At 41.2% G+C, this 25,913-nt stretch overlaps 1 protein-coding gene across 5 annotated transcripts in view; it reads right to left on the minus strand.

Annotated features, from left to right (window-relative positions):
• Nucleotides 1–3,442, minus strand: part of LOC307017877 (zinc finger protein 521-like) — an 88,152-nt gene extending 84,710 nt beyond the window's left edge. For 2 of the 5 annotated variants that reach the window (XM_079647769.1, XM_079647768.1), the window contains exon 1: nucleotides 2,765–3,441. In XM_079647769.1, coding sequence (XP_079503895.1) covers nucleotides 2,765–2,804 — 40 coding nt within the window. In that variant the 5' untranslated portion in view covers nucleotides 2,805–3,441. Of the gene's footprint in view, nucleotides 1–2,764 lie in introns of all 5 variants that reach the window. The other 3 variants (XM_079647772.1, XM_079647771.1, XM_079647770.1) reach the window with 2 other exon arrangements.
• Between the last annotated feature and the right edge of the window lie 22,471 nt (nucleotides 3,443–25,913).

Raw genomic sequence — 25,913 nt, forward strand, 5'->3', positions numbered from 1 at the left:
GTTTTTAGCCAAGCAAAACTCACTCATATGGCGACAAATTGCAGCTCCTCAAAAACATTAAATATTTAAGGTGTACATGACACAGCGCTGATTTCCTGACAACCTCTATACTTAAAGTAAATGGCGCAGAAAATATATTTATATATGCGAATGACAGATCTGGAAACGTCCTGCACAGCCAATAAACACATCAGGTTTAAGACTGTCATTTGTGCTCCAAATGAAAATATCAACCCAGCCTCACATTATTCAGGAAGTGCTGTAGGACAGGCAACGTGGCAGTCATCACACACATACAGTACATGCAGGATTTGGAGAGAGATCCTCCTTTCTCGCTGCTCACCACTGACTGAGGCAATGTGCTGACCCAAAGCCTCAGCACATCAAAACAAAATTACAATGTGCCTACAGTTGAGAAATGTAGAAGGCTCAGGATTGAGTAAATGTCAGTGGCTAGGGTGAAGTGTTTGCATATAAGCGAATGATGTATGGTCTTGTCCTGTGCCATTTATTCCCCCAAGCAATAACGTAGCCGGATCTGTCTCTCAGACTTAATTGAAACGGGACTTGTAATGTTGCCCTTTTCCTCGATGGGACCAAAAACATAACCTCTGACTCCCACAAGCAGCCAATACGGAGGAAGTGGGTGTGTTGGGGTACACAAGGGGAAAAGAGTGCCAACTGTCACAGCATTATTTTCTCATCTCCTCTGCATACACTCCATGTCTCAACTATCCACACCAGTCCCTAAAACGCTGCCCGTTCTCTACCTTCCCTCTATTTTTTTAATCAGCACCACTCTTTATGTTCCCCTTCCGCAGAACAACGTGTTCTTTTCGCACAAAGAAAAACACAGTCCACATTGACCATTGCCTCTAGTCAGCAGACGACAACCTATAAAAGTGAAATCTGAACTCTGCAACTGTGTTCTGTTTGTGAAAACATACAATATGTGCAGACACAGGCTCACATGAGGAACACTGTAAAAATGTTCTGCCACAAATGTAGAGATATCACTTTTGTATCAACTAAATATATATGTTTTTTAATTTACAAATAGATTGAAAACTCCAATCTTTTGCAAGCAATAGTGGAGAATCAAGTGTCAAGCAACTTCTTTTGCTTTTTTAATTACAAGGAAAGTTATTGTGGACATCTGTATAAGTGTAATTCTGTCCCAGAGGAAAGAGATAGACAAAGAACAATAAATAACATCTGTTTGGCCTTCCTTGGGTCTGATCCAAAACAGGGAAATATCTATGACGTATCTGCATTTCTGCTCCGCTTCGGCAATGGGTATGAGGACATAAAAGTCGGAGTGTTTTGTGCATCATATTTTTCCAATTTAAAATTTTACTGACAATAACAAAACAAACAATGTCATCACACTGACTTGATTTGCATGCTGATTTTCTCTCTGTCTTTCCCTCTCTCTCGCTCACAAAGATATACACAAATCTTGACAGATGTTCCTCTGAATTCACACACACACACTTGTAGCATGTAGGTCTACTTACAGGAGACGATTATATCTAAGTGATGCGTCTTTTGAGAATAGCAATTGTCACACTAACGAACTAACAAAAAAAGCAGTCAATGCCAATCTGGTCTAAGAAAATAAGGAGTCTATGTATAGAGCTGTTTACTGTGAAAAGAGCAGTGCCGGTGTGGAAACAGAAAGTGACAATTTTGAGATGTGCATCCACTCACATTTCCACCCTCTCCTGGGTATTGATTTAAAATGGTGGCTGCATGAATGTACTACCGCAGACCATGTAATCTTCCTTTGAGATGAAGACTTCCGAGAACGAAAGGGGAGAGAGAAAAGGGGTCCACAGACCACAAGCTGGGAATGTGAAATTGTGGACAATTATTTGCTGAGCAAAATACAATGCCTGCCAGATGAACTGGAGCTCAACCTCCAAACCCCAGCAGCTCCCCCACCAAAATGCTACGGAGAAAAGTAGTGTGTGAATATGTGTGCGCTCATGCATGTTGCTCTGTCTCAATTTCTCACTCCCTCCCCCCTCTCATACACACATGTACCCTCAGACACAATTGCATGGTCGAATTACCAGCAGTCAAACTATTTCAAAAATGACAGAAAAAGTAACAAAGAAAAGGAGAAAAACAACAACAAACATCCACATTTTCTGCTCTGCATATCCTGACATGCTGTACTGAGATTTGATATGAGATATACAAATGATAAAGTTCCGTTTTTCTCAAGCTTTAACTGACAAATGCAGACGTTTACAACTTTTTAATGAACGTGTCCAATTAGCACTCAACATAACCACTCATTTCTCTTTTAACTATTGTTCACAGACATATCACAGCCCTCCCTTTCCCCAACATATAAAATGTTTCCTCCTTAGTTTCTCAGACAGGGGGATCACGTGATTCTGCACCCCATTCCATCAGACGGCTTAAGTTCCGACTAGGAGCGTCTTTAACACATCCAGATGTTTGCCAGCGTCGCGCTGCACTGTTGCTCTCTAAATTATCCATGCCCTGCCCTTACACTTTAACTATCATTACAATACAGTCTGAACTGTAACCGACCAGCATTCCCCCGGTGCCATGTACGTAAATGCAGTCGATCTCATGCGCAACATTAGAAGAAGAACACTTCGAAATGCGTTTTCTTTTCAAAAACAGTTTCATTTCAGTGAGCGATAAGTTCAGTTCATGATCGTCTAGACTTGTCATCACCTTAAAATAAAATGTTCTGAGAGCCACCAAACATAGGCTTATCACTTACCTTTCAGTGATCTTGGTTTAGCTTGCTTGCGGCGCGACATCCTATAGAAAACGCTGAAGTTGCTCAGTTTCTGTCTGATAATATGTGCACGGGATAGTCTAAAGATGTAGTCTCTCTAAATTCCACTGACCAAAATCGCGGCTGCCTTTTTACCATTACAGAAAGATGCAACTTAGCCCTTGCCGTGCGCTCTAAACACGAGTTTGCTGTTATTTAGTGATGAGTAGGTGGATGTTATAAAATCCAATTACCCCGATCGGTATAGACGACTCTATTTAGTTGAGCTGGGTATCGGGAAAAGTGTGAGAATACAGTAATCCCCGTCATGCGCTTCCATCTCCGGGAAAACACACACGCGTGTAGGCATGTTCGTTTAGAAATAAAAGCGTAATATTTGCCTTTCGCATCTCATCTCAAATGCATCCGCGTGAGAAAGACATCAGCAAAACGCCTCCTGTGAGAGTGCAAAAAAATTGCAACAAAACCAAAAAAAAGGAGGAAAAATGATAATAACACTTTTCACTTCATATCCACCTAACAGCAACAAAACTATTATAGACTGTTCCCTTTCTCACTCCAGTCAGCTAATCATGAATTAGGTTCGGAATCTGATCTAAGTCTACGTCTAAATTGCTCTTAAAAGAGGATGAAGAAGCAGAGAGAAGATGGAAGCTCCCTCCTCATCACAAACCTGCAAGGTCTTGGACTGCGCTGTCGCTCCGGTAGTCCACATAATAATGGAAAATGGAAGCAAGGCCCCCAAAGCCATCAGGATGGCTCCAGAGGGGGCCCCTACCCCGCAGGGACTCGCTCTGTACGTAATCACTGAGGAAATCATTGTCAGCCTGCCTGCACTCACACACAGACAGAGAGGCATGATTAAAATCCTAGGGATCACGGCAAGATGCGGAATGCTGGATCTGCTGGTCCCCGGATCCGGAGTCGAACTCTAAACCCAAAGCCGGCTTGCTCACCCTGGCGTCTCTGCCTCAGCTCGCCGACGGCCACTCTCCGTCTACGGCAGACGGACTGGTCCCCCTTCTGGTAGAAATGGTTAAGCAGAAATACGTTTTCTGTGTGACTGTTGACATATGTGACATGCAATGGCACGCATAGAATTTTAAATGAAATGTATTTTTTTAAAGACGGAGGTTTCTTCTTTTCATGATTATTGTTCACTGTGAAATAGATTGCTATATTGTATGATCTTAATTATTTCAATACTTAGTATAATAATTACTTTTTATAAAAAAATATCATATTTTTTACGATTGGAAATTATATATTGATTATTTGTGGATCTGTCAAACAATGCCTCTTTCTCTTTGATATTATTATTATGTTGGATTATTATAATTTGTTTCAATTATTATTATATTTTCTTGTTTTTATTTTATAAAGTCAGTACTAATCATTCGAAATATAGTTTAGGTTAATGCAATTTGATACACTTCAGCCTGCAACTTATGAATTCATTTCATTAGAACACATATTATTAGGTAAAAAAATTAACAAATAAATAAAAACAAGTTTTTCCGGCTCTCTCTCTCTTACACACAACGGTGCATTGGAATACACTGTCACCTGCACAGAGATATCCAGACCCCATGCTGCCCCTGCTATGTGAAAATGAGAGGAGTCCTGCGGTGGACTTCTCACTCTGCACTCTGCCCCTCCGAAGCCTGGAGGTAGCCCCATCTAAAAATCACAGTCACGAAACAGCTTCTCCCACTTCCAATGCATTTCTATTCTCTGATTCACAGAGACAAATGTAGGAGGTGATTTTTTTTTTGCTGCACACCTTTAGGGAAGGAGAGAAACAGTCGATAGGGCAACTCCCAAACACAGGCTAGTGTGGAAGGAGAAAATTAACAAGAACCTTTGATAGCCTTTACTGGAGCTGAATTTAACTTTGCTAAAGAAAATTCTCCACAGAAGTTAACCAAAACTATAAAAGTTAATGATGTGAGTATATAATAAAGCTGCTCTTATTCTATAGGGTATTCCAATCTTTTACTTTGGAGTTCATAATGAGGCCATATAGACATCCAAGGTAATCACCTACAGAAGTACCAAGTAATAAATGTAATAGAAAATTCTAGAAAGCTACAGAAGAGGCATCTATTAGCTGACGGTCATACTTAACCTCTTATTTTAAAGAGGGCTTGTTATTTTGCCTCTTCTGTCTCTGATCAGTGGCAGATGTGAGACTTAAACTTAATAAAGGAGAACTTATGACCTACATATGATGTCAAGGCTTCAATTCTGTTTCCTCAATTTGGATCCCGTAAATGTATCTACACTCTTGCTTTTCAAATTATTTCCCCACCCACAAGCTGCCAGAAAAATGTGTGGAAAAGATCAATAAAACCAAGTATGACACAGATTGACATGATGTGCTTTGGTAAATTCAAAGCCATCACAAACTACAGTAAAGTTGGTAAACACACACATATGAAACATCTATTTGTAGGTGCTTGGAATCTGTCAGGAGGTCCCAGCTGCTTTAAAACTTCAATCTTAACAAAGCTCTAAAGTTCTCCCTCTCTGTCTCAGCACTCTGTCAGGCGGCTCTCCCAAAGTTTTACCACCTTGCCTCCCCTCCGTACCTCTCGATTGCTCTCTCAAACACAAACAAACAGTGCTCTTCAGTCCTCCAGGGCTCTTTGCTACTTTCATTAGTGACAAAGTAACTGGGAAAAGGCTTGACTTGACTCGGTGCTTGCACAGTTCAGTCTCTTAAGTTACAGTACACTCAGAAGTTGTTGTTTTTTTTCCTTCAAGTGGAAGAAGCCTCATGTGAGGAATGCTGCGCATGGTGCTCCAAAAACTGTCTGACACGGCTTGTCCCTGAGGGATAACATTATAAATATGGAAAGGAGAATCAAATATACATTTTTTGGAGCAAATCGGCACAATGAAAATCAACAAAAATGTTTTTGTTTCAAGTCTCACCTCTGAGCGTGAGGGAAAGGAAATCAAACAAATATAAATACAGAAATGTGACATGTTTGTCAAAAAAACAATGCCTGCCAGGGAAATTTCTATTCAGCATGTACCTATATGATAAGGCATATTTACGAAATTAAATAATGGGTGTATGCCTACAAGGTGCATCTTCATATTAAGTCACAGTAATCTATTCTTTTTCACTTTTAATTCCCGTGTATATTCCATGTGTAATATCTATGTTTCTTTTTGTTCCGGGAGTGCCATGACATGTGAATTTCGCAACGGGGATGAATTAAGGTCCATTTTATCTTATCTAATCTTAATTGTCCTTGAAAAAAATGCTACATTAAGACTAGCCTTAAACTTCTATCAAACACACAAAGGCACAGCTTGTTTTCAGATGCTTCACAGTATTTGTAGTAAAACTGAGCAGTTGTGTGGAGATTTTTTTCCCCACCCATAGCTTTTAGTTAGACATTGAGACGCCACAGTAAGTGTGTGTGCCGCAGCATTAGAGATTTCACTCTGCCTCTCAGCAGGGTGAAACGTTCCCTGTGGAATCTGCGTGGTGGGATCTTTCAGCAGATCTTCCTGACCTGTGGCCTCCTCACCCTCTGTCCATTTGGCTCCTACTGCACATTGTCCAAAAGAAAATCCAAGTAGCAACTCAACTTTGAAACTCAGAGAAAGTTTTAATCCCAATGAAGTATCTCCTGTAGAAATAATAATCACTGAAGGCTATTTAGGAGAAATACTCGCACAAATGGTGAAAAACTACGGCTTAAAAGCACAGTTGGTCAATTACACTCGTTAGAACAGGGCAGATACACAGACATGCATGTACACCAACCACATACACACTCTTGACTTGCCTCATTAAAACCCATCCAGCTACTAGAACTCAGAGATGTGAATGTTTCCCTTGAGGAGAGGGGCACGTTCATTTTGAGAAAGGCAGAAGATTCAACTTTTTTCTTACTTGCTTATAATTACAGAGATTGCTGGAATGCATGACCCTGAGAATAAGGCTGAGTCCTGGGAGAGTCCACCAGAAGCATCACCATCTTCAGTATTGCTCTCTATTGTGTGTCTCCCTAGTTAGATGCCACCCACACCAGGCATGAGTGAGGTCGAGACAGTGCCCCCATCACCAGAGGAGTGCTCCCAGGGGACTGCGCCAACTAGCCAAACTCCTGAGGCTGAAAAAAAAAAGTCAAGATAGCGAGGGACTGAAAACATTGGCCTCTCTGAGCACCGAGACATACTTCCGCTCTAAACTGATTAAAAAAAGAACAAAAACAACACAGAGAGCTAACAATCAGATGGCTTCAGATTTGGCAAGCAAGTGTGAGTGCTGCTTTCCAACTTCAGTGTTATCCAAATTGCTGGGCAATTAAACACTGGAGCAAAAATGGATCATATGTATGCAGTTCACATAACACTGTGTCTTTCTCCACCAAGAACTGGTGCATATATTTACAAGAAGAGGGTGGAACTCACAGAAGAATATTCAGGATTTGCCTCTCAGTGAATAGCCACGCCTGTTTCAATAAAAGGTCAGTGACGGCCTACATGTCTCAACATCCTTGCAGACTGAGGGATGTCAGCAAAGTAGAGGGGAAGTTGAGTGAATGGTGCTCGTCAACAGTGACCTTCCAGCTGGATTTATCCGAAACTTCCATCTTCCCAAGCCAAGGAGCCCCGTGAAGCAACTCCCAAACCGGGTCATTAGCACAGTGGTGTCACCAGACAGCAGATCACGGGCCAGAGAGGGAGCAAGAGGGGGACTCCTGGCACTGCAGCGGCTGCTGTGCGGTTTGACATTCAGGGCTGGCTGATCTATGGGGCTGGGGAGACAGTGCCCTTGCTCTGGGTCTTCATGAGGAGAAGTTCCTGGCAGTTTTCCCCTTACTTACTCCATCAAAAAACTGAGTTCACGAGATGTTAGTCGTAGCTCTGACTTGCAACATCACGACCCGAGCTGTAGGGTGTTACCATGACTTTAGTGACAATATTATCACCTGGATCCAGCACCAAGTAAATGCACACCATTATAGCTAACTGATATGTAGCATAATGACATTCCTAGACAAACGTATACATCAATCACTCACCAGCTAGCTTTATAACTACTATGTTCAGAATATACACCTATGGAATGTGGAGTTATTCTCTTAGACCAATTTTAAACTGCTTGTCATGACAAGAATCTCCACAAAGATGTGTTATTGGCATGAAGAATACCGTTTAACCACAGTGGGACGGTTTCATAGTGTGATCAAAAATCATTCTAGGGGTTTTATGTCCTTCTCAAATGGCTTTGACCTCCACAGCCCGTCTCGAGCAAATGGTGACCACTATGGCCATGCCAAGAAAGAGATTCCCCTGGGTGCATTACCATGAGCCAAGACGAACATAAAAAATCTCTCAGTGAAGGATGGACCTTTTCCACTTGGCACCGCCACAAAAGATGAAAAGAAAAGATAGCAAACCCTTTTTTTTTTTACTGAAATGAGAATGATTTTTGTTGCTCATTACCACTCTCTCATTAGGAGATCTTCACTGTAAGATGAGATCAAGCCCACTCACCCCTCCATATTCTAGTAGTTAACAAAGTGTGCTACAGAGCCCCTTATCATACAGAACATTTTACACATCACCCAGACTCACCTCAGACTGTTACCGGATGTCTGATTACCAGGTTCAATGGATGTCAAACTGAATTGAAGAATTCAGGCAAGCATATTCTTTTCCAAATGTACAAATATTTCAAGGCCAAAAATAGTAGCTACTGTTTTGGGTTATATTGATGAGTAAACTCCATGTGAGATCCAGAACGAACACAAACGTTGATCTTAACCTAACCCAGTGAATTGGCCTTTGTGAGCTTTTACAAAAGTCCACAATTGCGTAGTCAATGACTAGAGGCCGGATTAAACCTTTTTGACTCTCTTGCAGAGTAATGAGCTGTGGTGCAAATTAAGAGAGGCCATTTCAACATGTCCAATTTAGTTTGGGATTGTCCCTGGAAAATAGGCAGATGCGTGGAATGACTGGTGTGTTCTAGTTGTGTAGAGGCATGTGGATAGAAAAGGCTCTGAAGGATTAGAAGAACCCTCACTCCCAGGCCATGCACACATTATTCATCCCCTCCTCCTCCTCCTCCTCCTCCTCCTCCTCCTCCTCTACCCTCTCACCTTCATCCCTACCGCCCGCCCACCACCTCTCTTGCTCCCCTATGACTCTCCCACTTCCCTGACAGTTGCATAAACCCAGAGAACCTCTCTCCGGACCTCGGTGGGGGGAGTCGGGAGTTGGGAGTTGGAACAGTGTTAATTAAAAGAAAAGGTTAAAACACACGGGGGTGGCAGAAGGCGCGTTCAGGAAGCCCCCATGGTAGAGCAGCTGCTCACTGTTCCCTCCCTCAGGGGCCCCAATGAAGGGACCAGGGATGGAAGCCAGGTGATTGGGGACACCAGGATGAAGGAGTGACTGGGCCATAAAGGATGGAGCAGATTTGACCCTCACGCAAAGGAGCAGCCAGTGGGGGGTAGCGAGTGGTTCCTCTCACCTGTCCAGTGCCTCCCTGCCCGGGCCTTGGTTTGGAGCTGATTAGTGTGTCCCAGAGAAGGTCTCACCTCCCTAAACACCACCCACAGACAATACCTTCGTAGTGGGAGGCATGCCAGGCCCATTTAGAGGAGTATGCCATGGAGGTAAGGAGAAACAGACAAAGTGTGGGACGAAGCAGAGAGGTATACAGTAATGGCCTTTCAGAGAAGAAAAAGTCAGACTGGACATCACAGAAGAGGTCAAAGGGTTTTGTGGGACAAAACAGGCAGAAGTTTAGTTTCTGAGAATTAGCCCATCAAGATCCTGCACAGCTGTTGTCGCTGACTGCACCATGTGTGATGTACTGTCTGTGGGAAGTCATTAAATAATGATAAATTATCACTTCATGTTGCTCAAATATGCTGCATTATTTTTGGAAAAAAGGATATTCATCCGGGAAAATTATTGGCCTAGTTTACGAAAGCCAACATTCAGGTAGGTGTTTTGCATCAATTGGGAATAAATGATAAATGGTCACACTTAGCAGCAATACTAAAAAGATGATTCATTAAAGTAAATGAAGTACAAACTAGTTTAATATCCCTAAAATAAGACAATACAACCATGTTCTTTGTTTTCCTTGCGAACACGACCACGCACAATCATCCCCTCTTTGTAAATTCTCTCACAATTGGTTCACAATATTATCTATCTTATGTCAATATACATTGTAAAATCAAACATAGCACACTGATTGCCACTTCAATTAATTCCAATAAATACTCATGAGCTTTTAAGACAAACAAGAGGGATTGAAACAGTTTTTCCTTCCTTTTCCCCCCAAAAAAGCAGAGATAATTAAACGTCTATCCGCAGAGAAGAAGTGTTCCCACTGGAAGGTTGTTTGGTTTAAGGATTTGCTCAGTGGTTTGACTCGCCAGGGACTCTCCATTTGAGTCTCAAGGTTTTATATCTCTAACAAGGCTTTAATTGCCAAGGTAACAGACCACCTGATTAAGCCTGACAATAAGTCTGCTTTATGTGTGGGGTAGGAGCGAGTCGAATAGACTGCAGGGATGAGGATGAATATTGTAATTCAGCTATCAGCGTGTCATGTATTCATGCTCAATAACGTTGATAGTTTTAAATAGCCAACAAGAATTGACATAATATTGTGTGGTCATGCACCTCAGCATTGTGTATTTGCCTCCTAAATTACATTTACTTCAGGTCAACTTTGGAAATGCACAGCACTTGCAGGAAAGATCCTTATTCTGCTGAGAGTGTGGAGGAGGCGGCACTCAAAGCCCAGGTCCCATGCCATGTGCCCTCCTTATTGTAACGAGTGCATTTCTCTCCTCAAACTCTGACTGGTGAGCGAGTTGAGGAGGGGGGGTATTCTTCAGAGGAGACGGGGAGCGTCTGGTGTTGAAAAACTCTGTGTTAAAGTCCCATCTCTCCTGTCAGAGGGCTGACACAGGGCATCCAGGGATGCGGGGCCTTTGGTGCTCTGAGTCTGGACACTGGCCTAGATTTCCCCCTCTACTCCCATCCACAAACCCACCACCAACCCCTCCTATAACATCCCATCTACAAAATACTTCTCAGGCGCCCCATCTCATCTGTTCTTTACTGTCAACCTGACCTCAATGAACTGCCCTCCTCCTCAAGCAACTACTCCCCATCCCATCACTCTGCCCTGTATGACTTTCTTTCTTGCTTTCACCTTTAGGCAAACCTGTTTATATTTTATTTAAGAATTCACTTTGAAAATATAATTAATGTCCTTTTAACAATAGCGAGGCCTACCGTATAGCTTTGTTAACACTTGAATAGGTGTTAGTAAGTATTGGAATATTTTTACTCAATTAAGGTTATTTTACTTTAATTACATAAGTAAGCCTAGGCATGTTGAACTCTGAGTAAACATACCTGCATTACATTTTAAAGGGGATTTGGAGGGGGTAGGATGAGGATATAGAGTTAAATTAACAGCTTTAGGCTAGGCTTAAAAAATAAATAGCAACACATGTCGATGTAGGCTATACACTTATGCCAAAACCAACAGTAAATTCCTTTTATAGACAACACTTTGAAGCCCACAATTGATTATCATTTATAAAACTGCCTTCCTGTGCAGGCTTATGGACTCAGTAGAACTCACCATAAAAGAAGAAAAAAACTCAAATAACTAAAAAAAGAATGACAGTAAGAGAGAACCAGTAAAAGGAACCAGTAAAAGGCCACATAAATTAAATAACTTGAATTTTCAGCAGAAAAAAAGACATTATCGAGGCAGGCAAAGCAGATGTAGATGTGTTAACAACGTTGAGGCAATGCAATAGATGTTGTCATTCTGATCTAGAGTTTGTTGTACTCACCTCTCTGTACAGCAGTCTGCGAAGGAAGTTCTCCACTTCCAGGCTCAGGTTCAACTTTTCTGCTCGTTCATCTCAAAGCATTATACAAACAGTCCAGTCGTCCTCGCTCTCCCACTGCGCCTCTCCAATCAATTTAGAACGTTTGCAAATTGAGGCACCGCCGTCAGATCTGGGAGTAACAGTGAAAAACAACCGGAAGCCCTCACACAGGTCACTAAAAGGTAAAAGTTGTTTAGTGACCGTTTACATCACCACTGGACGATCAACAACGATGACAGCATGTAGCATGTTAGCCACACTCGACACCTGTTGGTGATGCAGAATCGTGGGCGTGTCTGATTAGCTGCTGGAGTGGTGGTGATTTATTTTATTACGATAATAAGGTAAGTTAAGCAAATAATGCCAATCATGCCACAACCAAACCCAATGATGAAGCGGTCCTTAATTTGACTGCATTGTTTTTGCAATTTCGTACTGTTCACTAATTGCTTTCCCCGGCTCTGTTTTTTACCGCGGTTCCGCTCGGCAGATTTACGCACAGGTGACACATACAACGTGTTTCTCTTCCGGAGTAACAGCTGGGTGTGACCTCTCTGGGGCTCCGATAAACTCTTCTCTTGCGGCTGCTGAAAAACTGTTGATTAACATTTTTTGTTGTTATATTCTGACACTGTTTGTCATTCCCCTTTTTTTCCCAATAATGTCTTTTGTTTTTCCTCATTAATGGATGCGACTTGAAATGTAGCCAAGTGCTTACAATAGGCTAGGTTACTAACGATAAACCACTTACCCATTGATCACACATTTTTAATAATATTAATTTGAAGGTAATATAAAATGATGTTTCCTAAGTGTATGGGATTAGTGCTAATTGGGTCTAATGCGTAACACTAACTAAGTTACTTTTGGTATAGGCTAACTAGTAGGGCCTAGGCTACAATGTATTTTTTTTTTTTTTTTTTTAAATGAAGCAACTAAATTAATGGGGGAGACTGCAGGAATTATGAAACAAATCTGACCCCTGCAGCACTATTTCTATTGCTATTTTTGTTTAATTGAGTGGGTTTTAAGTTGTGATTTAGTAGAAACTAATCCGGCAATACTGCTATAGTTTACAGGAGGATATGTTTTGCACATGACAATTTTGTATAGCTTATATTGCTGAGTAGAATCAATTCAGTGGTGTAATTGTGATCATGTTGAGGAAATTATGTGAGAGTAACTAATTATTTGCAGTATATTGTAGAAAACTGCCTTCTTCTGCATCAGGGTAAAACAATTTCATTTCATTTTACTTTGAATCAGGGTCTACCAGTGCTGTCAACTGCTTCACAGGGTCTCTCAATGAAGACTGTAAGATATAGTTAACAATTAAATTGAACCTTGAATGAAGATTATTTTATAAAATGTGTTGTTTCTTTAATTAAAGAAGATTTACCTTTATGAAAGCATATCTTTCAGTGTTTAAAATATGTTCTGAATGGATGTTTACTATTCATTGCTGTATGTTTGCTGTTCAGTTTCTCCCATGAGTCCAGTGACAATTTTCTTCTCTTAGTTTCATTATGCTGTAACATTTTAGCACTGTTGCTATTCAATGCCAAAAACATTGAGAAAAAGCTTAAAGCCATCTTCCACTATTGACTATTTTGTCAAATTGCTGATGCACTCAAATGTTTCGGTCCCAGATCATAGAATTCCCTTTTCAAAGCTTTGCATGTGTGACATTATAAAACTGCTGCTGTATACAAATGATTTATCTTATCAACCTAAAAACAACACTCAAAGCACCTCTGTCATGTGAACATCTTGTAAATGTCAGTGAAATTCAGTCTGACATGAAGTGTCAACTCTTGCACTTCACCTTATGCTGTTGCGTATGTGGTTATGGAAATGTTCCATGTCAGGGTGATGTTCTCTTTCTCTCTGGCAGGTGTAAATGGTGCAAGTTTCTGTCTTGTTCAACACCCATGCTAGTTTGATGTGTTGGCAATCCTTTTGCCAGACCAATAACTCCCTCACACCAACACTACTCTTTCATGCTGCATGCTTTATTCTCATTCTTGGGGGAATCCTCTCGAGATACATAGTGTGCCTCTTAATTTCCCCAGGGATGCATGCAGGAGGCATACACTAGTGATTTTTCCAGGGATGAAACACTGGGAAAACATTACAGTGAGATATATCATGACATCCGCTGCAGCTAGGTCAGATAACAAGTTAAATGGGTTCCATAACTTGTCACAACTCCATGTTTTGCATTTCTCCTCTTTGTTTGGCTCCCATTTTAGTTTGCTCTTTTGTTTTCCAGGTTCAGGGTGGAATTATTCTGAACGGCGTAGCATTGAGAAACATGCAGCCAGTCAGCGCAGCATAGTAAGGTAGAATCCCAGGAGACGAAGTGGCCCGGTGGGTTTGGTTTGTACATCCGTCACACACTTCTGAGGGGTGACGTGCATCACTGCTCCACTGAGGGAGAGCCTCTGCCATGTTTACTGTCATGTTCCAAGGTATGCTACTTGGCTTCAAACACATCAAACACATCTACAGGAATACTGATATTAGGAATGCCATAGGGAGCCAAACAAAAGGTACAGACATACTCCTGAAAACACAAATGCCCACAACTGTTCCATGAGCACTATCAAACCAGATACATCTATATTTCTAAAATGCTGTTTTCATGTATTATCACATGTTCCATTATTGTAAATCATTTATTTATATAGACACATTGTTGCAAAGTCAGGTCAAATACTATATTTAGCTACCATAAGACACCTTTGTATTTGATAGTGTCTCAATCATGCCGACAATACTGTATCTATATTTGCCAATATGCCATTTTCTCTGTACAGTCGTTTCCATAGTAACAATGCCAACAGTAGCACCTATGATGTGAAAGGAGAGAGCCAGGGGAATCTTTGTGCAGTTTGTGTGTGCTGATTGGAAACAAAAATGATTAAAATTGTCTGCAATACTTTACTTGCCATACTAAAACAATGCAGTATGATTAAAACACAAAAGTTAATCGTTTTTTGTCAATCTGGTATGGGATATAAAAAGATGCAATACTTTCTAAAATGATGTCAGCACATTGTCAAAAACCTGTTGTCTTTCATGGACAATGGGGGGGTGAGGGGTGCCGTCACACGGTTGTACTTGATTTATGAAGAATGGCCAGGACTGATTTGACTAGCAAAGTGGTCCCCTCCCGGCCTGCTGTGTGCAGTGTTGACGAGGGCTGAGTTGTTTGCTGTGCCTCTAGGCGTGAGGATGAGGGGGAGCAGCCTGGAGTTCCTGCCTGGCTCAGGGGGAGGTTGGACTGGATTAGACGGCTGACAGCTGGGCCACATCTCTGGAGGCGCAGGGCGGAGAGGCCCCCTGTCTGCCTGCCTCTGCACCAAGTGTCAATTTGAGCATGAAGGAAGGATGGAGTGAGCCAAAGAGTAAGTAAGTGAGCGAAGTGGGGCCACTGGTAGTCCTGGGTGGATTGACATCAGTGGTGCATGGGCCGTGCACACCGTTAAGCATCAGGAAACACACTGTTTATTTAGTGAGTTCTGACTTGGGGGCATAAACGTGTGAACACTCGGACAGACACACCAACACAAGAAAAAACACTCTTACAAGGTTGTAGCTCTTGACCTCTTTAGTTTGGATATTGATGTTCATAGTCAGCGGTACATGGTATCAGGGAAGCAAATAAATCAGGCTTAGCTGTGTGGCTTCAAAATACAAGTGTTACTATTAATTGCATTTCTTTCATAATCAAAGCACAATCTTTCCTTTGCGGAATCAAAGCTTTTCAATAATGCACAAATGGCAGTGAAACTATCTCGCCTCAGGTGGTATCCTGTACAATTATGTGCAATCAAGATTACAAACTACTTCAAAATCAAACGCAATCCTATTTTACTTCTATTTGCGGTGATGCGATATGTAATTAAATCTGACTTCTCTAAGTGGTTACATTATTTGATAGGCCGACTTTCAACATTTGTTCTAACTTCCATAAGAGATTTCTTGATTTATCTTTTGATTGTACCAAGCACAACAACTGGCATAATTTGCTTGAACAGCACAGTGTTAATATGAGGAATGTTGCAGGGCCATATGAACATTTTCTGTAATAGGTTTTCTCTAATCCTGAGAGACTGCTTTGTGTTTCCTGCACTGAGACTTGGCTATCGCTGGGACGTGGGATGTGGGCCGGAGTCGACTTTATTAGCTGGTGATGTTATAATGTGATTTATTTTTATAAATGAGAATGGGGTGGGAATGAAAGTGGGGGTGGAGGCCAGTATGCAAATATGGACCCTCATTAAACACCACCACCACACAACATTATCTGCTGCTCCTCAGATTGCTTGTGTGCATTAATGACGTGCAACCAAGTCTGCTACCTAATGGCATTGTAATGATCACAGCATTCATGATAAAGTCATCAGAAAGCATGACATTTACACATTAGATGTAATAAGAGGATCACTACCACCCATTCACTCACGTGAACCCCAGGTTACCCCCGTGAATTCATCCACAGAAGTGATTAACATGTTTCATTTAAAGTTGGTAACCTTCAGTGACAACACAGAATTTATCTTATATTCAGTTCTAACAAAAACTTTGTATCTTTGGTTTAAGGGAGACTTATTTAGGGTTATACGTTTTCCAGAAGGTAAAATAAAATGGTGACCTTTTTGCGCAGCTTAAACCCTATGCTTAAACCTTTTAAAACATTCAAAAGAATGTATATTTAATGAAGCTCAATTACAAATAGCCTCTTTTACTTAACACCTCTATAGTATATACAGTGGGGCAAAAAAGTATTTAGTCAGCCACCAATTGTGCAAGTTCTCCCACTTAAAAAGATGAGAGAGGCCTGTAATTTTCATCCTAGGTATACCTCAACTATGAGAGACAGAATGAGAAAAAAATATCCAGAAAATCACCAAAGAGCTGTCAAAGGACACCAGAAACAAAATTGTAGACCTGCACCAGGCTGGGAAGACTGAATCTGCAATAGGTAAGCAGCTTGGTGTGAAGAAATCAACTGTGGGAGCAATTATTAGAAAATGGAAGACATACAAGACCACTGATAATCTCCCTCGATCTGGGGCTCCACGCAAGATCTCACCCCGTGGGGTCAAAATGATCACAAGAACGGTGAGCAAAAAACGGGGGGACCTAGTCAATGACCTGCAGAGAGCTGGGACCAAAGTAACAAAAGCTACCATCAGTAACACACTACGCAGCCAGGGACTCAAATCCTGCAGTGCCAGACGTGTCCCCCTGCTTAAGCCAGTACATTTCCAGGCCCGTCTGAAGTTTGCTAGAGAGCATTTAGATGATCCAGAAGAGGACTGGGAGAATGTCATATGGTCAGATCAAACCAAAATAGAACTTTTTGGTAAAAACTCAACTAGACGTGTTTGGAGGAGAAAGAATGCTGAGTTACATCCAAAGAACAACATACCTACTGTGAAACATGGGGGTGGAAACATCATGCTTTGGGGAGGTTTTTCTACAAAGGGACCAGAACGACTGATCCGTGTAAAGGACAGAATGGATGGGGCCATGTATCTTGAGATTTTAAGTGACAACCTCCTTCCATCAGCAAGGGCATTGAAGATGAAACGTGGCTGGGTCTTTCAGCATGACAATGATCCCAAACACACCGCCCGGGCAACGAAGGAGTGGCTTCGTAAGAAGCATTTCAAGGTCCTGGAGTGGCCTAGCCAGTCTCCAGATCTCAACCCCATAGAAAATCTTTGGAGGGAGTTGAAAGTCCGTGTTGCCCATCGACAGCCCCAAAACATCACTGCTCTCGAGGAGATCTGCATGGAGGAATGGGCCAAAATACCAGCAACAGTGTGTGAAAACCTTGTGAAGACTTACAGAAAACGTTTGACCTCTGTCATTGCCAACAAAGGGTATATAACAAAGTATTGAGATGAACTTTTGTTATTGACCAAATACTTATTTTCCACCATCATTTGCAAATAAATTCTTTAAAAATCAGACAATGTGATTTTCTGGATTTTTTTTTCTCATTTTGTCTCTCATAGTTGAGGTATACCTAGGATGGAAATTACAGGCCTCTCTCATCTTTTTAAGTGGGAGAACTTGCACAATTTGTGGCTGACTAAATACTTTTTTGCCCCACTGTATGTTCTGTAATGAATAGATACTTCAGTATATTAAGAATTGTTTTGCTACAAGTAAATACAAATACAATTAACACTTTGTTGTGGTGCAAATATATAATTTGTTATTCAATACTGTATAACAAAGAATCAAATGTTTGAATGTATTTATTTTTTCTTAGTTATATCTTTGCATAGTATATGCAGCTTGACCAACGCAGCAGTTTTATTTTTGTTCCTTCAAACTTTCATATGAAGTTGGGATGCATTTCTCTGGGGATTTTCACGGGCCCATTTCTGTGTAGAGATATTTATCTTTATGGCTTTCGCGAGAATGAGGAGATTAACCCCATAACAAGCAGACATCTTCTAGTTGATCTGAGCATCATTAGTCCACATTAATAACCCATGGAATGGCAAATGGGCTTTTTTTTATCATCTTAATTACATGACATCTGAGCTCTCTATCTAAAGATGACTCTCTTTAGAGATGAGACGGGCTCCGTCACTTTGAGGTACTTGTTCTTGTGTTCACATCTCATAAAAAAAGAAACTGGTGCTAAAGAACACACAAACACACACCCTCACAGACACAAACACTCTCTCTCACACACACACACACACACACACACACACACACACACACACACACACACACACACACACACAAAGCCATCTAAACTAAAAAAGGATGCCATTGCCCATTAGAGAGATGGATTGACAGGAGTGCAGAATAAATCTTTGTGGCAGTGAGTCAGAAATATAAATAGAGCACCTAAGATAGATTTGTCTCCGGTGTTGATGAAGTTACCTTTGGGGGTAGAGCTCTATCTTTTTAGTAATGAGGACAACCACAAACAGTTTGGTCTCCTAATGAGAAATGATAGTTTCAGATGTGCCATACAAAAATGCTATAGAATAACACCTCATTTATGCATTTTGTACTGTGTTTCTAGAAACAATGCCAGAAGAGGGATTCATTTGTGAAAGAATCAGCCCCACCTGGTGGTTTTGATACACTATACAGTCCATATGAAGAAAAATAAATGTTTTTCCTTTATATCAGTAATCCACAAGACTTCTGTATAATTGCAATACCTTTACGGAGATATTTTATACATGTTTTTTTCAGCATCACAAGCTGATAGCAGTTAATAGAACAAACGGAAGCAGGCACAAGGAATCTACCTTTAAATTAAATGTGCTGTGCGCAGTGTGTCTGTTCACATGTCTCATCTTTTAAGTGTCTGTAATCAAAACTTCCTTTCCATAACGAAAAAAACACACCATTAACAGCGGAATTATTTTAATTAGATCAATAAACGCTGGTAAAATCAGGTAGGCAGGGGAAGGAAGGAATGCTCTATTACCCATTTTATCATCAAAGTGAGTGCTGTGCTAATTATGCTAGCAGCACCCAGTCAGAGCAGCCCACCAGAGACAGATAACAGAGGACTGCCCAGGGTTACAGTGATTGCACACCATCAACTCCCTCTACGCCGTCTCATTTAACGTGTTGGGTTGCTAATATTCATGCAAAAAATAGGCTGCATAATGATATAGAAAAGCACTAAGAAGGTGTGGTACACAATGTTTTTTTTATTTTTAACCTGAGTTTGAGAGCTGGCATCCCATTAGAGCTCTATTGCTAATCAATGTGAGGCATTATAGGTTGTATAAATCACACTCTGACACCTGCTGTATCGGTCGTTAACAGAGAACTCACTAGGGAGGACGAGACAGAGCAAAAATGAAGACACAGAGCAGAAATATCTGAAGCTCAGGCTGAAGCATTAATACCAAAGCACTATTATTGTGATCAAGGAGCTGATCAATGGAAAGATCTGCTACAACTTAGTGAGGTCGTACCCTGAACGACTATAGGCACTTCTCATTTAGTAAAGCAAATATTGGTTTTGCTCCTCCATGAAGATACACTCACAGTCTCACCGCTTTCTAATAGCGCTATGTAATCTAGGCTCGAATGATTATTTGCAATTTGTGCACCAAACATCCACAGACCACCGGAGGTGTTTCTCAAATATTAAGAGGCAAGAAAAAGAGGTTCCTGTGAAAATTTTTTAATTGAGGATGTAGTTATTCTGCCCGAAAAGGCATGCAGGAAAGTGCACACGGAGGCATTTGTAACCTGAGTGTGGTACAGAGGGGGACCATCTGAAGACTCGCAGGCCCTTTGATGTCTTCTGAATACGGGCATAATGCATGTGTAATTAATAAGCCATTTGCATATGATGAACTAGGGCACTTAGTCAATGTTCTCGGGATACAAATACCTGAGGAAAACAATAACAACGGAGAACATTAAAAAAGGAGTCTACGCAAAAAAAGACAAATCTATGGCCCTTTTCGGATTAGAAATACATTAGCAGCTAATTATGTCCTAATTGCCAATATTTTAGCAGGTGCTTGTACTTAACCAGTGGTAATGCCCTCCTGGAACAAGCTCATCAGGGTTATTCTCTGGTGAATTTTCTGCAGTCCTGGATGATTAGGATGCGACAAGATGGACTCATGGTCAAACAACATGGAAGATAATGAGGCTGCTGAATAGGATAGCAATAACAACAACAAAAACACAACAGCATCCACAAAATTATGATAATACAAACACAAATGTTAGTTAAATGTATCTAGAAAGAAGAATTGGAGAAAAAGTAAAGAACAAAATGTGACTGTGACAATTATACACTTGTGCTAAAATATTAGTGGTGAGAGCACACGGTTCAAAGAGGAGTATTAATTTTTTGGGCTAAATATTTTCAAAGCAATCAAAGACTCTGGGAGGTGGAATTCTCTTACCTAATCAAACAGCAAATGTAATCCAGCGCTTGATTAAATATTGAGTTTAGGAGTTTCAGATATCTTTTTTCATTTGGCCTGCTGGCATTTGGCAGCGAGGGAGCATCAAACTCCCATATGTCCCTGGAGTTGGTCCACTCTTGAAAAGTGCTGAGCTAGCAGATCAAACTGTAGAAATGTCATGGAGTGAGAGGAAATGGACCTCAAGCATACATCAATTGAGACTCTTCTTCACGTCTGACATTTAAGTTCTTGATGAGATACCAATGAGTGATACTGTGGAAAGTAAACTTTGGTTGTACGTGTTGAATCACAGAATGATGATGTGTTCAGCTAGTGTTAAAGTTATGCTGTAAAACACCATTTACCATTTGTCACATTAGGGAAAAGATTAGTATTAATAATAATATGTTGGCTAGATTCCATTTAGCTGCTTCAGTCACAGCTTACTAGAAACATTTGAATCGAACAATGATTAAGGTGTAATAATACAAATAATACATGTTATTTATATAGCGCTTTTCCCGGAGCTCAAATCGCTTAAATCTCGCAAGTGATTATAATAACATGATTCTCATGAAATCTTATAATGATTCATATAAATATTATGGTAGCCCTTTTTCAGCAATAGTCATTCATTGTATTCTATAATATCCTCTCATATGAGTAGGCTTGTTTTATTGTAGGTGGCAGAGTTTGCTTTAACCGCCCTGGTTTTCAAATGACTGCACAGGGAATTTGCAAGAAACTAAGTAGCATGTAATCCAGTCCAAATGTTATCTCATTGATTGTAACAGTTCACCCCTGTCTATGCAAGCATCACATTTTCTTTATATGCTGCTTAATATTAAAAGTAATCCACTGGTGAAAAAATAAGGTGGCTTTTACTGTGAATCAGAAACAAGAAACACAATGTGTATGTCATTGATGTTGTGCTGAAACTGGTTGTTTGAGAAAAAAGGAGTCTCATAAACAAGAAAGTATCATTTGGTTGCACTGTAGATAGTTACTACTTTGTTATATTTCTGAAAAAGTTACTTTGGAAATATTTGTTCCACCGAGTTCCACCGAGAACCACAGCTGTGGCCAATTAAACCAGGACCGACATTTTAATGATTATAACATCGATGTTATTCGTATTCCATGTGTGCTGTAAGATAGTTGTTTGTTTGATTGCACCCTCTCATATCTAAGTTCAGCTTGTGTCCATGGAAATCATCTTTATTCTAATGTCATCTGAGAGTTTAAATTTCACTTTTGCCTCTTAGTTCCACAAGTCTGGACGTTTTCCAGTTCCTGACTTAATATCCAGTGTACATCAAATATCTGTTCAACTTTTTCTTCCATCTTTTTTTGTTCCACACTTACCATTGTATTGTTCGACCTTGAGTGAGATGCTGTCAGGCGCTTTTTAGAACATAAGCGTTGCAGTTCCCCATAATCCACTGGGAGTGTTGAGGTGAGAGCTGTGGCCCACTAGCACTCTGAGTGGCTGGCAGCGGATCAAAAGCAAACGAGGTTCCTGAGCTCATTCCAATTATAACAGCACACACTATCAACTACAAATACAAACAGCACGTAAGTGATAGCGCTGGTGGCCTGGAGGACTGCTGCCAGAGAGCAGGCAGCATGCTAATCAGGATACCTCTTGCCATGGGCTATTTAGGGAATAGCCTCTTATCCCACCAATTCCCCATGCCTTAGCCAGGGAAACGAAAGAGAAAAGGGGGAGTGAATTCCCCGAGTGCACAATCCAAGGACAAAATATAGAAAATGGATCTTTATCTTTGCTGTCGGCCAATATCCATATTAATTACAAAAAAACACACCGCATATGTACTGAATAAAATATAAAGGGATTTGTCAAACATATACAGCTACAAATTATGACCACCCTCTATAATTCCCCTTACTTATGTTAATTTTCTAATCAAACAAAAGTTGAATAATGTATTTTTATCTAACATGGCTTTTGTTAACTTCACTGAACTGGCATCACACACACTACACCGTTTAACCTTTGCAAAGCAGGATGTGGAAGAACAACATCCTCCGTCATTTGCACATCACTTCACACTGTTTATTGCAATTACACTGATTATTCATAACAACATCTTCCCAAGCTTCCCATTGTAGTGGGCCAATCCAGGAGAGTGATTTATATCCGGTCGACCGTCTTGGGGGAAGGAAGTGAGATGTTTGGAGCGGTTCTGTGGTAACGTGCTCGCTCCCCCACTCGCACGGACAACCCCTCAGAGTTTGGCAAGTCTCCAGAGCCATGCAGGGGCGGCGGAGTACAGCGGGAGCCTGAGTGAGAAGCACACATTGTGCACCACGGGACCCCACCCGCCCCGGCCCGAAGGCACAACTCTCAAGGACATAGAGAACTGGGGCAGAGAACTTCCAGGCATCCCACTGGTAGGGCAGGCGGAGAAAAAAAGAGAAGGAAAGTTTCCAAAGTGTCTCTGTGTGAGCATAGCTGGTGAAATGTGTTGTTAGAAGAGATACATGGATTCTCTTGATCAGTAAACACTAATCATGCTAATGTTTCTTACACAAAAAAAAAAGCTCTTAGGGTTCCAATGACATTTAAATGTGGTGTACAAGTAAAATGAAACTCCAAAATTCATATTTAATCGAATTTTGTGTTAAAGGAAAGGGGTCAGGCCGGGGTCAAATGTCATACAGGTGGGTTGATGGTGGTTTGAATAAAGGAATACGAATCAAAAAGGTCTTTACTAAAACTATGTCAGTGCACGTAGATGCATAACTGTGTTTGTGTTTTGATCTCTGTGTATCCAGTATCTGATCTACTAGTCAAATATAATTACTGATTTCTCTGACACACAGCAAGTGATACATTTGAATCAATGGCTCGGATGGCCTCATAGTGTCCATGGAGGGAAGTGTAATTCAAGGTTTTGCAGACAAATGTTATCTAAATATGGAAATTGCAGCTTACTTTTGTACTAAATCCTGCTACATAATACTTCAAACAAGATGGATATTTACTGTTTGCATTGTGATTTATAGGGAATGTGCATGGAAATCTCAAACTGAATACGGTAGTATGTATATTCTGTCTTTTGATATTTTGATATCAAATTGTGCAAAGGTCTTTGACATCGTTCGAGCATTTGAAGCAGCAGCTTTTCATTGTCCTTCCAGTCAGGAGCTTAGGTTTACTGTGGGTCAGCCCCCTCTCTCTCTACATCAGGGGGAAGGAACCACACTGATCTAAGATGGAGTACCCCCAACCAACCCTTACCACATCGACCCATGCCACCATCCTGGGCCTCTAATGGAAGTCCTGGGCATCCAGACACCTCCCCCGCTCCGACAAGGACGTCAAGTAGCGCACTACTCATCATTGGAAGCAGCAGGCCTCACAGCCCTCCTTTTCTCTCCCTGGGACTGGCTTTTTTGGAACATTGCAGGCAGATGTGTCCAGATGAGCACGTTCTAATTTTTCGGCCCTGGTTAATGCTCCACCAGAGGCCCCGGAGGATCAATAGCTTTATTTCCCTAAAACGCCAACATGGCGAGAACCAGCTCACGGGGTTCTTTTAATACCGCCACAGTTCCAGTGGTTACCGGGCTGTATTGATTGTGCCCATGTGGAACTACGTGCACCTTCTGGGGAAGGATCTATTTGTGTCACCCTGGGCTGGGATGGGGGCTCCACTGGAGGAGTGGAGAGCTCAGCCAATGGAGGATGCCAAAAACATCAAAACAGCCATGTTTACAGATTACCCAAAGGGAAAGCAAATTACAGCAATTATGCAGGCTGTGGGAATACTGATATCAGCATACCTGCTATTTCACTCAGAGACTACTTTTATGAGGCTAGAAGACATACAAAACATCACACTCAATTTGATTTGATGGCTAAACCCTTAACAAACGATGGGATTTAAACAAAGCATTGCACATCAGATGCATGCAAAACACTGTCTTTCTAGGGGATCACCCTGTTTGTATATGTCAGGTCCAAAAAATATTCTCAGTCGTTCAAAACTGGATATGATGGTTTACACAAATATCTGTGAGGGAAGTATGTATCTGGCAGGCATAATAATGAACGTGTAATATCGAACATCTCTATGTCTCTATACCTTAGTTTTTTTCTCTCCAAACAATGGCAATTAATCATTCTTTGTAAACACTGCAAATTGCTTTACAGAAAACTAATTTACCCCTGCAGCATTTATCTCATATATCAGCGCAGAGACAACATACAGAGGGGTCTTATCCAAATCACGGGCCTTTGTTTGCAGCTGTCGTGACATATTCATGACTGGGGCCATAATAGTCAGATTCCTGTTACATTCCCCGGGGAGAGCAGAGAGAATGGTGTCACATCCAATTACTGCGGCACACTGTAGAGGTAAATCAAAACTCATGCCATGAACTCTGGAATCTAAGGTGCACATACACACACATCGGCTGGATGAGCATAGCGAGACAACAGTTATATCAACATTGATAGAATATTGGAAAACACATCTCCTGGCAACTTGGAGGTCATGTATGGATTACACAGGAAAATGGGATTGGCTGGAGGCTCTTGGCTGCTGTCTTCTCAAAACATAAATTGACATGCATAAGATCTTGGAGCAAGTGAGGCAGACAGCATTTGCTGGAGATTTTACAATTATGGATTTGTTCACCAGTGTGCAGAAATTGAAATTGCAGATGAGGACCATGATTTGACCCTCATTGGAGGAGAAACAATGGGGTCACCAAGTTCACCCACACCTTCTCTTCAGCACCAATAAGAGGATTTTCTGCAGAGTTAAAATAATTTCTTTGTCTTTTTCCTCCACAGTAGTCTTCTGGAGGCCTGGTGGTTTGGTGGTTGGAGGGTATCTCAGCAGTGCATAGCCCCGGTTCACCCTAGAGCGGTGCAAAGCTCCTGCCCAATAAAACAGGCTGCCTCCCCAGGGCCCCTCCCTCAAGCCTCCAGTCAGCGCTTGTTTTTGCACCATTTATTTAGTGTGACACATCTCCAATTAAACTGTGGAGGCTGCTGCATTCCCCCCATAACTACCTCTTATACCTCCCCATAGACTTTCTGTCACACTGAGAGTGTGGGTATGAGAGAGTGAAAGGGAGAGAGAGAGAGACATAGAGAGGAGAGAGACATATAGAGAGAGAGAGAGAGAGAGAGCGAGAGAGAGAGAGAGAGAGAGAGAGAGAGATCACATCTTGCCTGCCAGCTATGATCACAATGTCATTTTCTCCTCAGTGGTTAGGAGCCTCCTCTGAAAGGTGCCCTGAATTATAATTATCAAA

Source organism: Notothenia rossii, assembly GCF_949606895.1.
Source record: "Notothenia rossii genome assembly, chromosome: 9".
NCBI classification, from domain to species: Eukaryota; Metazoa; Chordata; class Actinopteri; order Perciformes; family Nototheniidae; genus Notothenia; species Notothenia rossii.